The following is a 16,912-nucleotide window of genomic DNA, read 5'->3' on the forward strand; positions in this document are numbered from 1 at the left end:
ACAACGCATTACACAGCTCTATATGATTGTGTACATACACACGTCACTCACTTATATGTTAGAAGTACAAGTGTACATCAGTATGTAATGTTTCTTTAAATTTGTAGCAGGCATAACTATGTATATGATGTGAACGTTGCCTGTATACTGAAAAATGTGCGCGCACATCTTAGTGTGCGCACGCACTTCACGCTTGGCTGCACTAACTGTTAGCGCATGCGCAAAACAAAGCGTACGTTGTGCGTTCAATACATCTTGAAAATACCATTAAACATAAAATCTTTATTTCAAATACAATGAATACGAAACTACATTCGTTCTAAACGAGTACATCTGTATTCTTTTTAAACAGACGTGTTTGGACAGAAAGGACGGCCGATAACACAATGCGCAAATGCAATACGTGTGACGTCATGTTAAACCAGCGTGAAACGCACGCTAACTCTCCTCCCACTCAATTAACATTCTGCTAACGCCCAGTTTACGGCTACAAACACTGAGCCGCACACATGACACACTGCAGTTACCGTTACTATAACAAAACATGACAGCCAATAGGCTTTGAGGCGCGCACGTCGCTTGGGGGCGGGACTTACATCCGTAATCCTTTTTAAGGACGCTTTGGGCCATGACAAGGGTCCCACATCATACGTGGTGGACCCGCTTTTAAATGTTGCATGATAACAAAACAGGTATGTGTTAGAGTTATGTTAAAATGTTGCTACTATGGTTAAAGGGATAGGAAAGTACGTATATTTATTCCGTCAGCAATGTGTACTACTCTTTCAGGTTATACTATATTGTATTCGGCAACAATTTCTTTGTGATCGCTACATGTTATGCAGTCTGCAATGTTACGCTGTATCCACGCATTGAAAGGGAAAATGGTGGTTAAAAAAAAACAAAAACAAAAAAAAAACATTTAAACGCACAGTCAACGCATAACGGTTGTTATATTTACCATTCTTCTAGAATTAACTGTTCGTCTGGCTGCAACTGGTCGCTCCAGAAATGCAAGGCATTTTCATCCACGCTTGACCCACCCGCTGAATCCAGTATGACACACATCTCCTCCATGAAGCGCTCATAGGAATCGCCACTGCTTTCTTCAAACAATTGGTCGGGAGGTAGGTTCATTTCTTCTGGTTCCCATTCCAATGCATTTTCAGCTGAAAGGCTTGGTACATAATCATAGTACTTTTGTTGTTGTACAATGTGGGTTTCAGGAATGGAGGGTGCAGATATTGCAGCAGGTATCGATTCACACGGAACAGTAGTAGCGGATCCATTGCTATTGGCATTAGGAATAAATATGCCTTTCACAACAATATATGTGCCCTCTTTCAGGGTAAAATGCTTTTCCTTTGCAATCTTCCAGAAACCATAGGTGTGTTCTAGCTTATCCTGCACACGTTCAAAAAAGTCATTAGTTGATAAAGTGAATCTTATTGAGGAATTAAAATTCCGCGCATGCCTACGGTCTTGGTAATAAGGATATTTAGCTCGAATCAAATCATAGATTTGGCGGGTGCTTGCTTTGTGTCCGCGACTGTTTAAAATTGCTTCTGAAACCATGTACTTATACCCTAAAAGGGGATTCATATTGTTAACGAATTCATCAGCCATGTCAGAGTAGCACAAAAGATGTGTGCAGTTTTGTCTTCTTTGCTCATCAAAATGATTCTGCTCAATGGCTAACAAATTCCTGTGTTTCGTTTTCAAGGTCAACAAAAGTAACTACTTTTACTCCTTATTTCAAACGCCAATTGGATGTGTCCTTTTAATTGGGTTAAGTTTTGTGGTTAGTGATAGGCGAATGTGGGAAAAACATGTATCATTTTTTTATCTCGTTTGTGAAAACATTCCTACACTTATTTCAGTAACATTGAGTTTTCTAGAAAAATAACAAAGAGCACTGTGTGAAAATAGTGCTTAGACAGCCATATCAGTAAATACACACACCTGCAAAATGAAATGTTTTTTTCCCACATACATTTCTGTGTGTATTTGAAAGTCTGGTTAACTACCTGTCTGCATGAGTTTAAATACGTGTGTATCTATATATATATAAATATATCTCTCTCATAAAAAAATATATATATATATATAGTGTATATTGTACTATATGTATAGTGTGTGTGTGTGTGTGTGTTTGTGTGTGTGTGTGTATATATATATGTGTACACACACACACACAAACACACACACACACACACACTATACATATAGTACAATATACACTATATATATATATATATTTTTTTATGAGAGAGATATATTTATATATATATAGATACACACGTATTTAAACTCATGCAGACAGGTAGTTAACCAGACTTTCAAATACACACAGAAATGTATGTGGGAAAAAAACATTTCATTTTGCAGGTGTGTGTATTTACTGATATGGCTGTCTAAGCACTATTTTCACACAGTGCTCTTTGTTATTTTTCTAGAAAACTCAATGTTACTGAAATAAGTGTAGGAATGTTTTCACAAACGAGATAAAAAAATGATACATGTTTTTCCCACATTCGCCTATCACTAACCACAAAACTTAACCCAATTAAAAGGACACATCCAATTGGCGTTTGAAATAAGGAGTAAAAGTAGTTACTTTTGTTGACCTTGAAAACGAAACACAGGAATTTGTTAGCCATTGAGCAGAATCATTTTGATGAGCAAAGAAGACAGAACTGCACACATCTTTTATATATATATAAAATATATATATATAAAATATATATATAATGTATCTTTTTTTTTTTTTTTTTTTATATTGCAGGAGTACACACAACATATTGATGGCAGTAAGTAGGCCTTGTATGAAACCTATTTAAATGGTGATAAACATGAGTGAATTAAGTAATAAACATTTGTTTGCACCCAATAATGTTAGAGGCTCACACTTAGTATAGTTGTCAAACATTAGGCCTGTATTATTAAAATAGTGTGTTTTCACAAGGAAGCATGAAGTGTATGTTTTTTGTAAATACATCTATACCAGTTTAGATAGTACTATATATATACACACACACACACACACAGTGTGTGTCTGTGTGTGTGTGTGCATATATCAATACATACTACATATATTTTAGTATAAATTCAGAGATGTTCTTGAAACAAGAACACATAAATGATTAAAGGACAACATTACAATGGCCACCAAAGGTAAGTAATATTTAACGCAAAATCCTGCTGTACACGTACAAGAAAGATGTTTGCAGTTAAATAGGTGCTTTTATAATTGCATGAAAATAATATGCACATGCAATGATTACATCAATTAACACACCCAAATGCAATGTTTTGCTGCAAAGTCAATGGCAGCTTCTCTAAACTTAGCAACTGGCTCCTGGTGGACCATTACTGAACAGACGATTAATACATCAATATTTATAACACTATTCATTAATTAGGAGTGTTAACATTTCCAATACTTCACGTGTACAAGAACATACTTGAAAGTTTGGAAACAACACAGTCTTCAGCATACATACTGCACCGACACACTTTATTCGAGCAAATACCCGGTATGTACCTGGCAGATACCTGGAATGCGCCGCTCCTCACCTCTGACAAGCCCCGTTGCATTTGCCTTCCCAGCCTGGGTTCATGCCTGGCTGATGGGCGGCTGATCTGTTAAATGATAATGATTAGGATTTAATAGGCTGCAATGCTTCGCGTGTCTACCAGATGGCATAAATTCATGAATTGTAATGCAGTATATATATATGTAGTGTGCAGTATTGCAGCCAACGGTAATAAAATGCTTCAATCCCTGCCGGAAAATAACTCAATGCACTCGGGCAGAAAACAGTCACAAACCTCAATACACCCGGGTATACCCGAATTCGTGGGACTAGCCGAGCTCGAATAAAGTGTGTCGCCAGTGTACAATAGTAATTAGATAATCTGAAGTCAACAAAACAAGGCCAAAGACATATTTTGTGAATTTTAAAATTTATTTTTTTTGTTCTTTTTGCGAGCGAGTAACAGGCCTGCTTGTTGTCTCTTGAATTTTCCTTTTTCTTTTGCCACCAACTTTAGGTACAACAGAGCCACTTTGACTGGCCTCTGGCACTTCACGGGCAGGGCTTGTGGCCAGTGACTCACCTACAGGGCTTTTGGGCAGTGACTCACCTACAGGGCTTTTGGGTAGTGACTGTTCACCTACAGGGCTTGTGGCCAGTGACTCACCTACAGGGCTTGTGGCCAGTGACTCACCTACAGGGTTTTTGGGCAGCGATTCACCTACAGGGCTTTTGGGCAGCGATTCACCTACAGGGCTTTTGGGCAGCGATTCACCTACAGGGCTTTTGGGCAGTGACTCACCTACAGGGCTTTTGGGCAGTGACTCACCTACAGGGCTTTTGGGTAGTGACTGTTCACGGACAGGGCTTGTGCCCACTGACACATGTGAGCAAGTTGGTAGACACTGCACAAGTGATGGTTGGTCTGTTTCATGTGTGTCTTGTTTTGTTTTTGTCGCCTCCTTTGTAGGTGTCTGCTGCTGAATTTGTACAGATGGCAGCGGTAGGATGTCATCAGGAACCTGCACAGCAATGTCTGCTACTTGACCGGTAACATTTGGGCCTGGTGAATGAATATCAGATGAATGTGGTGAAAACTGACCTGCATGAACAGATCCTGGCTGGGAGGTGTTGAATTGTGGTACATTAGTCATTCTCCAGTAATTAGCTTGTGTTTGCTGAACAACTAATGCTTCGAATGAGGTGTTGATTTTTTGCAACTGTTTAGGCACTTCAATGAAGACTCTGTGGAGATGTGCCAATTGTGAAACTGTTTCTTCCTGCAGTGCAATCATCCTTTCCAGCACTGTCATCAGGTCAGAATGGCGACGATTTTCTGCTTCCACAATTTTTCCCTCAGAAGCTACAATTGCATCATATGTGGTATTTGCTGGACGTTTTGGCGGTAAAACAGTTTCAATTGGAACCTCTTCATGGTCACTTGCTTGTATTTGTGTGTCTATGGCGGCGGCGGCGGCATCATCATCATCATCATCATCATCATCATCAAAATCCTCTTCATCATGTTCTACAAATAAATGTACACATTATTAAATGGCATGTTAATCTCTGCTGTGTTACTATGTAATTGTACTGTGTCATAAGTAACAACTAACATGTTTCCATACGTTTTATAACCTCACATTAAAAACTACCTTGACTTAAGAATAATGTTTGGACTCAGTATGAAATATGAGTGACTGAAAACTTGCTGTAAACTCACAACTCCTACATGATAGTTAACATCACTAACACAATACAAGTTGCCTTACACTTCATTTTCACTGACACTAAGTAATCCTATTTAAAGAAGATGTGCAAAACAAATAATGAACATGACAACATAACATATAGAAGAGCACATATTATATGGCCACCAACTGATACACTCACCTTCTAGGTGTGTTGAGCTGGCTGACCCAGGTGAAGACACTTGTTCAGTCTCAGGTGACACATGTCCTTCAGGGGCAACTATATATAACAATAACATAAGTTTTACATTTACATGTGTAAATATTGAACAAACAGTTATTGTATGTTCTGTATTTATGAGTACCTAACAGCATCATTTCCTTAACCCAAAATGTGTGTGTGAAAGTGAACATAAATAGTTGTAATAACAATGTACATGCCTGTGTACTTAGAACTTTTGAGTTCACTAACATAAAACATACTATGTTCCTGCAGTAATGCGTGAGGATAAATAGATAAAATTTGTACATAAAAATCATATGTTGTGTAGTGATATCAGTATCATAATGTACATAACTATCATGAGATGACCATTCACAATGGTTATCATGAAGGTGGTCATATTGCAAAAAGTGTTGTTTTTGGTAGAGGATATGTGTGGTACATTAATATAAGATGTGGCACACATGAATGTGGCTGTGACTAAACAAGACAACACATGCAGTGTGTGATAATGTGTCGTTGATAGTAGTAGTTCAACTATAGATATGAGTGAACTAATGTGTGACGTACGCTTTGATAAGTAATGAGTTGTTGGGGCATTTAGTAGCTAAAGTGAAGCTTTCAAATGAGTGTGATTAACTTCAGTTGTGCTAGTCAGGTTGTAAGAACGGTATTCCCTTCCCCAAAAAGCCTAATCAGCCACACCTTTCAATTACTTGAAACAGGTGAAAATGGTGTGAACTAAGTTGACCCTAAAATGAGGCTGCAATTAGTGTGTGTGCTGAACCCCACCCCCTCTGTTGAAGTGTATGCTGTGATGAGATATTAATTGCAGCTGCTTTAACACAATGGTAGATGAGCTAAATAGTCGTGTGCAGTTTTTAAGTTATGAAAACAATGATATAAAATATGATACGTGTGCCTCATTATGCTGTCTGTATATGAGTTAAAGCAAAAATGGACCTTTTCATAAACAACTATAGATGTGTTAGTGCAAGTGATGTTTGTAGGCCGTTGCATGCAATATATTTGATGCATGCTTAAAATAGGCAGTAATGTCATGTTTGTCGGAGTAAAATAAATAAAATACACAATAATATTATACATATTTCTGTTCTGTACCTGTAGCTAGTAATAATTTCTGATTAACATGTGTTACACATGTGTACTACCCTGTTGTTCCCAATCTTCGCCCACCATCAATTGCTTCCACTGCAGCAATGCATTTTGGGAATTCACATGTAAATGAGCACGCAATGGCACGTGCTATATTAGTTACTGCTTTTAGTAGGACTACAACATATATGTCTATTTTGAGATATATATATATACAGAATCAGACATATACATATATAGATGCAGGTATGCTTATATTGTGAAGACAGTATAAAAAGCAGTGTAACTATGCAAAATAACTGTAAGCAACGACACGCCTAGTACAGTAATATTTCTCACCTGGTGGAAATTGTGAGGGGTAAATTCCTATATCACGGTCACCAGGTAAGCCTTCCACGACGACGGGAAGTAATTTTGCCCTAAGCAGCTCCTCCAATGGACTTAATATGAGACGTTGTGGTGTGGGCCCACCTCCAGTGCCAGTAGCATGCACGCGTTGGTGTTGTATTTTCTTTTTCAATTTGGACCTAATATCATCAAATCTCTTGTGACAATTCCGCTTGTCCCTCACATGATTCCCACACGCATTGACACCAATGACTATTGTGTCCCACATTTCTTTTCTGCTTGCTGAACTTGTCCGCCCTTGAAAAACATATAAAATATATGAGGTAAATGATTAATAATAGAAGCACCAGTTTCCTACACTGCTAGCTGTTCCAAGAGATAGCAAACATGCTGTTTTATGTCTAATATGTGAAGCACATGAGCATTCACTACTAAACCTATACATGTAAGCAAGGTTGCATTCATATTGTATGCAGTTATGGCAAATTGACCGCCTGTGTTTAGTTGTCCTTGTAAGGCATGATAAAAAGCTGTGTTTCCAGACTAATTAACATAGAAAGATATTCTGAACCCATATTTGCATATGAACAATACTCAGATGACCTAGGATCACATGTATTTGAATAATAAATGTAAAGGTACACTTACCTAGTAAATGTCCATATATACTGTCATAGTGCTCCAGAATGCCAGTGACAAGAGCTGTATTTTCCTGGTCATTGAAGCGAGGATTACGTGGCTTCTCCACACGTTTCTTCCGAGCAGGTTTAGGGTCAGAGCTTGGCTGGTGCTGACTGGACTCTCCTTCTTCCAATGGAAGAGCCTCCAAAAGCTGCCCACCAGCAAGCACGCCACCACCAGACACCCCATCAGCAACTGCGCCACCAGCAGCACTCACCGCACCAGCACTCCCACTCCTAGCACCAGCACTCCCACTCCTAGCACCAGCACTCCCACTCCCAGCAACAGCACTCCCACTCCCAGCAACAGCACTCCCACTCCCAGCAACAACACTCCCACTCCCAGCAACAGCACTCCCACTCACAGCAACAGCACTCCCACTCACAGCAACAGCACTCCCAGCAACAGCACTCCCACTCCCAGCAACAGCACTCCCACTCCCAGCACCAGCACTCCCACTCCCAGCAACACCACTCGGTGCACCAGCAACATCACTCCCCTGAACAGTACGTTCACTCCGACGTGTACTCGCACGAGTAGCACTCCCACTCCCACCAGCATCACTCTTCCCACGCTTTGCGGGCATACTTCCAGCACTCACAAAAAACAGACAATAAATGTACAGCCAATCACACGAAACACTTCCACATATAAAACAAAACAAAGATGTAAACAAAACAACAATGGACAAAGCTCACCCAATACACAACAAGTCTCTCCGTCAATATGCAAATGTTCAATCAGCCAGCTCTGTGCGTCTCTCTCTCTCTCTCACTCCCAACAACACAGAGAATGATTAGCAGTACACGTTGCCTTTAAATATGGCGCGCAATCAAAAACATGCTTGTTTCGCCTGATTCAGCAAGATTTGTGATTGGGCAACCTATCAGCACCCCGCCACGCACGCCGATACACCTGTGTGTGATCGGATAATCATCGTGAGAGTGGGCGGATTTGTTTTCGGGTTGATTTTGAATGTATTCGGCACTTACTGCATACGGAGAGGAAAAATCGCCATTAACATGACTAATCGGTAAGCTTGCCGATTTCACTTAATCGACGCTTACTGCATGAGGCCCTATGTCAGAAGCCTTTTTTGGCTTGTTCTGTATGGCACCATCAGATCTATCAAGACATCTGAACTGACTTTTCCACTGTCCAAATGTCCACTCAATAACCGCTCGCATGGGTATGTGTGCCGCATTATATCGCTCCTCTGCAGAGGTTTCAGGATTAGACCGTGCGGTTAGGTGCCATGGTCGGATCCCGTATCCTTAATCACCTATAATACATTGATGTAAATTATTATTGTAACATTTCACAATATTAAAATGTTAATCAATATGTATTGTTATTGCCCTCAAACTAAATTATGAAAAAATATGTATCAGATGAGACATATTTATACATATTTGAGAGGGTCATACAACATGAAGATCTATTTTAAAACATTAATTAGGAATTTCATAATGGCTTATCTTATTACACATTCATAGTATAGGCTGTAATAATTTCCATGAGTTTATGTAATATATGTCGCCACAAAATATGCGTTAGCTTCTGTAACACGTAACAGTAGAATTTTAAAGAAAATGTGTGGGTGTCTCTATATATGATAACTGTATTAACATGTACATTTGTATAGTAAACACAGTTGCCAACATTATAACATGTAAGTTAAAGTGTGTTTTATTATACATGTGAGTAAAGCTACATGTATATATGTGTAAATAATATCAATACTATGCATCAAAAACATACACATGAAAAATACGAAATGTTATCGCTTCATTATATTATATGTACTTACCCACCAGCCAACCATGTTCAAAATACCCAGTTTCAAAACATAGAATACTGATGATTTGGTCAGAATAGAGGAATCTTGGCTGGAAACCGAGAATTTGGCTTCCACATTCAGAATTGTCATGTTGGCATCGCATACGACTTGCACATTGATGGAGTGTAAGTGTTTCCTGTTACGGTATCTACAGTCGGTGGGGTGAGCGCAACATGTGTGCAATCAATTGCACCCATCACGCATGGTAGCCCGGATATGTTATAAAATGCATTCCTGAGTTCCAGCCACTCTGTTTGCTCTCTAGGAAAATGTATATAATTCCTAGCACGTGTTGTCAGTGCACCTAGAAACTGGGTAAAGGCCCGCGAAAATGCTGACTGCGAGACCTCGCCTACTATGCCCACAGTTGTCTGAAAAGACGCAGAAGCCAGAACATGTAATGAGCACAGCATTTTAACAAGGCCAGGGACTGCACGACCTCTGCCTGTTATGGAATCTAAATCATCTCTTAACTCTGCATAAAGAGCTAAGATTGCTGCTGAACTCAAGCCATATCTGCTAATAATTTCTTCCTCACTAAGCCCCTCCAAAACTGTATGTTCACGGAATAAACGTTGCCAGGGCACGACCTGTCTCCGCTGTACTCTCCTCTCGACTTTACTCTCCTCTCTCATCCTCTCCTCTCTCCTCCACAACTCTGTCCTCCACAACTCTCTCCTCCACAACTCTCTCCTCCACAACTCTCTCCTCCACAACTTTCTCCTCCACAACTCTCTCCTCCACAACTCTCTCCTCCACAACTCTCTCCTCGACTCCTCTCGCCTCCACTCTCCTCCTCTCCTCTCTCCTCCAAAGCCAGTCTTCTCCTTCTCATCATAATATGTCTCAACTCTATCTCCATCTCTATCTCGAAGTAAGTGTGCAATTGATTGGTTTAAGTAGCTATGTGATGAAGACACGTGACTTGAAACAAAGCAACAGAAAAAAAACATCAGAAATAATACACATTTGTGTTTCTTATCAATTCATCTGTGTTCATTAGTATGACCTCAACATGATAACATAATATTTATATAAGATGTTACCTACCTATTAGAATACCATGATTCTAATAAGAAACACAGATGTTTGTAATGCGATGCTGTGACATTTATCCAACAGTCAGACATTGTAGTGCCAATTAACGGTTAAAGCAAATTGTTAAAAATGCTATGAAGCCATTTGAACTTTAAACAAACATTACTACACCACAAATTTGCATTCAAAATATTCTGACAATTGTAGAAACAATAAAAAATGACTTTCAACGGAAAAATAATAATGGTATTGACCATATAAATATAAAAAATATTCATCATTAACATTAGTAAACTGTTATTAAATAGGTTGGACATGACTCTTAAAAGTGTAAACGTATATAACCCGTCACACCATTTTTCAACACTGTCACTATACTTATTTACATATGTTAAAGCTGCAGATCAATGTGAGGTTTATTGAAATAATATTCTCATTTCTAACATTAAATATGTGCATCAATACAATATGCACAATGACAAGTGATTAGTTACGTTATACAGTACATCGATCATTTATCCAGTAATTGATCTTCTTAATATGATTTTTAATTTTTGGGTATTAGATATGCATTTGGGGAAATGTAGTCCATAAATATAATATGAGTAGACAGTTAATCTATACAATTTGTGCACTGATAGAGAGAGGCCAGGGATCAAAAGGCAGAGCCAATCAGAAGAGGAAGAGGCTGTCACTTAAATAATGTTTTATACATTATTATACTTTTAAATGTATATAAATAATGTATAGCCTGATTAATTTGTTTTATGGTATTTAGATTTTTTAAACACATACATGGATTATTCATATTTACACACATGTAGGATATTGTTTTAACTGCACCTTTAAAACGTTTGTACAGTATTTGACTATCCTGCAACAGAGATGAACATTAAACTTCATGTACCCGATATCTAACCAAAAGATGAACAAGCCATATATTAACCCCTTCGTAATGTCAGCGGTGACACAATAATATCAGAAATAAAAACTGTGACATTTATTACAACTACTAGTTTCATAAAACACGGGCTCACAAATAAAAAGCAATATGAGGCCGCTCAAATAAGTCCATGCTTAAAACATGTCAGACAGTTGCATTTTTTTTTCTAAGTCCCGTCTCGCCGTTTCTCAGCAGCTTCTGACCACCTTCTTGCCAACTTTTTCTGGCGAGGTGATTCTGAGAAGAAATCTAAATTCTACAGTGGCGATTACCATCGATAAGCTGATCGTGGCTACAAGAATTGAGGGAGTTACAAAAACTGCCGAAAAGTGGCGATAAGTGGCTTATCGGCGCGCGTTTGGCAATTTTTTTTCCCGCAAAATGTCTAGGATCGACAAAAAATTCGGAGCTTACAGAATAGCAGAAGGCTTTTTTGACTATAAGCTGCCGATAACTGACTTATCGGACCTTTCTGCATAGGCCCCTGCAGTATGTATCATGAATCACAAGCAAAGTGATAATAGGAAGGGTTAAGTAGTAACTTACTACAATATTATTATCAAAGTTGTACCTCTAATTCTATTCTTTGTATGGTCAGGTATGGCAGCCTTCATTGTTCCCTCTGATGCAATATTTATTGGCTATGTTGTGATATTCTGCATGAACACTGACAGTGATTCCTATAGAAACTTGAAGGTACAGATTCTAATGTGTAAGATTGAAACACATGATATGAGAAGGAATCTCTGTCCTTGAGAGTTTACCACTGGATTAAGCACCTGCGGTGTGTTCAACCCCTGCACTTACAAGTCTGTTGCAGTAAATACAATTAACAACTCTGACGCTGACACAAACTGCACAGGACCAGCGTGCTAAGGGTTAACATGCGCTTGTACTTTGTGGAACGTCAACCCCACCCACTGGAATGTTAATGAGCCAAGAGGACACAAAGATCTTTTTGTTCACCGCTGCTACAGATTCAAACTTAACCACCCCAGGGTACAACTGTGTTGCCCCAAAGGCAGACAGCCTGATGTGGCTCCCCAAGAACTGCTCCCCTCTACACCGGATCAGCGTGCTAAGGGTTAACATGTGCTTGTACTTTGTGGAATGTCAACCCCACACACTGGAATGTTAATGAGCCAAGAGGACACAAAGATCTTTTTGTTCACAGCTGCAACAGATTCAATCTCAACCACCCCAGTGTACAACTACGTTGCCCCAAATGCAGACAGCCTTTGGTGCAGCCGAAGGGCAGCCAAAGGGTGTGAGCCGTTTGCTGCCGTTCGCGGATGTTTGGTGATATTAAAGCTGCTCTATTTCAATCTGAAACTCATCATCCCTTTATACCCTGTACCCAATTTTCCAACTCTGTCTGTCCATGAAATGTCAGTGAATTCACTGTATAACTCTGTTCTTTTACTTTAACCATGTATTTTTTATAACTCTATGCCCAGGACATACTTGAAAACGAGAGGTAACTCTCAATGTATTAGTTCCTGGTAAAACATTTTTATAAATAAATAAAATAGAGGAAAGTGGCACTGGACTAAGGAACATATATCATAAGCTTGACACTAATGCTTTAGACCATGATTATACACAAAAACGCCTGTGGTGTCGCCTGTAGCGACGCCACATGGCGCAAAATCAAGTTTGATACCTACTTAAAAACTGCCTATACCAAATGCGACTGTCTCCCCGCTTGCTACTTCAAAGCGAGAGACAGTTCAGGAGATTGGCAAATTTGTTTTCAAGTAGAGATGGCCGCGTCACGTGTTGCAGTCGTCCAATCAAAGTAAAGTTCAGTGCACCAATCATGTTCCTCCAAAATCAAACCAATAAAAATCCTTCAAATATTTACTTCAGTTATTATTATTTCATACAAAATAAAGTTTTCGTTTATTGAAAAACCATTAGTACACCTTGAAGAACATAGATAATTATTGACTAACAATTAATTATTTAAAAAATAATAAAGTCATTAATTAAATTAATTAATTATTATTAAAATAATTAATGTAATCAATATTACGGACAAATCTTCAATTGAAGAATTCATTGGATTGGTGTTCGAAAGGCAGGCGTTGTGGAAACAGCTATTAAAGTCGTACCATGACAGATATCTGCATGATCGCTTTGGACTGAAATTGCTCAAAAAATGAATCTATCCAGTATGCAAATGTGTTCATTAAATTTATATTACAAAAAATTATGTGTCCTATGAATAATTTAATTAACCATCATTTTTTTAATTTGAAAAAGAGATAAATGTGAAAGCCATTACAAAGGTATATTAAGCAACACAGCTTACAGATGCATTTGTTATTCTACTTAATGTGCTACAAACAGTTTATGTGTAGTGGAGTCCCCCTGCCTCTGGCGCAGGGAATGGCTCCGCTGCTCCGCACGATCTGGGCAAAGTGGTGGTGGCCATTTTGGGTCCAGCACGCATGCGAAGTTGCGGCTGGAGCGGTGGCCATCTTGGAATTGCTGAAAACACTGCCATAGACCACAAGTCCCAGAAGGCTTTGTGGAGAAAGGCATGAGCAGCCGTTTTTGAACTCAGAACTGCTCCACGGGACCTGTGGGGCGACAGTTAGTTGTGAGGGAGTTGGAAACAAGAGAAGGTAGTGTCCAGGGACCATTAGCTTCCTGGAGTAGGCCAGATCTTGCCCCTTAGGCCCCAAATAGCCCCTGTCACTCTAGCTGAGTATTGCAGGGAGTGTCATACTACAGGGATCACCCATTATATTATCGACTGTAAGATTGAGACACTTTATGTGAGACACTCCAGCTGGAGCTCGCATCACAGGGAGGCTAGGATGCTTAGGTGAGAGGGGATAGCTGTCGGAGACTCTGGTGCATGGGACCTGCCTCAGCCAAGTCTGCAAGTTGCCCCTGATGTACTGGAGTATCCAGGCAGGTATCACACGTGCACCAACGGTTCACAAGGGGGGTAGCGCTACCTCACATTTGGGTGAGATTGTTCTGTGGACATCAGGTTTTCAGGTGCCCAGAGCACCCTCAGTACTTTGGGGGAACCATAATTGTGCGATTGCTTTATTATTGTTATGATGTGTGTGTGTGTAATTGTATTATTGTGTTATTACAGTGTTAGTAAAGTGTGTTATATACACATTTCCTATGAGGAGTTAATCCCATCTACTCTGGGATCCTCATAGGTGGAGGTGCTGCACCGAGAGAGAGCTCACCCCTGGCTCCCAGAAGCGGAGGCTCTGGCCTCCTGTGAGTGTACAGGTATCTGCAGCACGCATAATCGCCCACGGTTTCCCATAGGCATAGGGATAGGGGGTTACATATGTGCTATGTAAATACATTATGAAATCTGCAGTGCCTTTTGTTGCTTATTCTTATCAAGTATATTGGATTAATAATGGGCCATACATGATCACAGGAGCACCTGTTACTATATCCCTGTTTTCATGTATGTATTTTTATCTTGAATTGTTATGTACTGTGCATTAAAAGGACAGCTTCTGTCAATAGGCATTGTGTTTAAAATATATAGTTGACAGAATTTGTATTATTTTTATTGTAGCTGAAGTCATTAAGAACAAGTGTAAAAATCTTAGGGGCGCATTTAGGACGTGAATTGAAAAAACAAAAAGTCCTGCTGTGACAACTTCCAATCTGGATCAAATACCGCTTGTGTACAGTGAGAGTGCTGCATATATAAGTGCTGCTGCATGTAGTGGTGCCACATCAACAAGTGGTGCCGCATCTAGTGTTGCCACATGTAGTGGCGCCGCATCCAATGGTGCGCCATCGTGTATGATACTGGATGACATTGATATTATTAGTTCTCCGACACCATCACAAATTCCCCAAAAAAAGAGTAACAATGGAGAAGGGCAGTACAGGCCAAAAAACAACTGCTCTCGATGGAGGAGCGCAAATACGCTTTGATGGAGAGCAGAATAACTCTTCCACAGGTTAGGAATGAAGAATGAATATTTGTTTAGCAAATATTGCCCAAAGTCACAAATAGGATATTCTGGTACAAAAAAAATTATCCCCCCTTTCTGCAAGAGGTAGTGTAGGTTTTTTTAACGAGTCACCTTAAAATACAGGCTTTTCGGATGTTTAGTAACCTTGTACAATCTCCAAATACATAGTAAAAATATTCATTAAGGATTTATCCGAGTATGACACAGTTAACTTAATAAATGACACTTCGACAGGAAATAAAATGCTTAGGTGCTTAGGAAAAGCTGATATTGTCACAGATATCTCAGCTCCATATTAAAGTCGTGAAATTGTAGAAATAGCTATAAAGTTTGCAGGTCTAATAATTTCAGATCGCTGTCAGATTGATTGCTATAAAAAAAAATGCTATGGTGCAATAACTTGACTTTGGGCTTTTGCTATACATACTGAAAATCAGTGTAATTTTAGGAAAATGTAAATGTTAAAATAAATAATTGCTTTGGTTGAAGGACCTGGTCTGGTAATTCTGCAAGAATGTGCTATTAATTGAACAGTAAAGATCGATGTTTGAAAATGTAGACATGACATATCATCAATTAGTTGCAAAATGAGTTAACTTTAAGAAATGTTTGCCTCAGCAATCTCTATAACCCTGGAAGGATGTATGTTGTCTGGTAGTATTTTATGATTCCACTGGCAAATGTATTCATACATTTTTAATACCAGGGGCTTATTGTGAAAATATATGTTCACAAACAAGTCACAGTTTTTCTTCTTGAATCCTTAAAGAGGCCAAAATTAATTCTGGCAATGAATCCAGAATATGTACTGTACAGTAAGTTACAAATGAACACAGCAGGAAACTGTAAGAAGATGACAGGTCATACATAATTTAGATATTGGTTATTATTCATTGTATATGCAATGGCAATAGAGATAGTGATAGTGACCGAGACCAATTTAGAGCTTAACCTATACCCCGTCAGTGAGGCAAATTATGTTTTTGTATTTTTTCTAGTTACAGTATCTGTCTCTCAGGTGTGTTTTCAGGGATTTTTTTGTCTCACCACATAGGTTATAAATGACTCTATTTGGAGATATACTAATAATACACTATACAGTATGTTATACCGCATTGTGGGATGAACAAGTAAACCTAATAGGACAAAGATTCATAACAGGGAGTGAAACACCGGAAAATAATATTTGAAATGCCATTATTTTCTTAATTTTGTCCCTAAATTGTCCCAGTATTGTCAAAATTCAGTTAACAAAATGATAATGTTGGGGGGCGCATGCGCGACAGCTAGGTGTATGGAGGCTTGATTGTAGAGCTCCATCCCTACTGGCGCTAAAAGCGAATTTAAACAGTGATCAAAACAAGCGGAACACGCATATAGGAGGGGATTCCGTAATCGGAACACTCCAGGATGACCACAATCTAGGTGAGGAGCCCCCGTACTGACCGACTACTTCCAGAAAAGTGAAATGGCGAGAGCGGGAGGCTCCGGTGCACCAAAACACACGGAGGGCTCGGAATCAGAG

General features: G+C 39.2%; 1 protein-coding gene across 1 annotated transcript in view; it reads right to left on the reverse strand.

Annotated features, from left to right (window-relative positions):
- Positions 1-6,250, reverse strand: part of LOC142488282 (uncharacterized) — a 67,774-nt gene extending 61,524 nt beyond the window's left edge. The window contains exons 1-2 of the mRNA XM_075588654.1: positions 5,430-6,250; positions 4,231-5,064 (exon numbers count right to left, since the gene is read on the reverse strand). Coding sequence (XP_075444769.1) covers positions 4,231-5,064; positions 5,430-5,526 — 931 coding nt within the window. The 5' untranslated portion in view covers positions 5,527-6,250. The remainder of the gene's footprint in view (positions 1-4,230; positions 5,065-5,429) is intronic.
- Between the last annotated feature and the right edge of the window lie 10,662 nt (positions 6,251-16,912).

Source organism: Ascaphus truei, chromosome 2 (genome assembly GCF_040206685.1).
Source record: "Ascaphus truei isolate aAscTru1 chromosome 2, aAscTru1.hap1, whole genome shotgun sequence".
Classification (NCBI taxonomy): domain Eukaryota; kingdom Metazoa; phylum Chordata; class Amphibia; order Anura; family Ascaphidae; genus Ascaphus; species Ascaphus truei.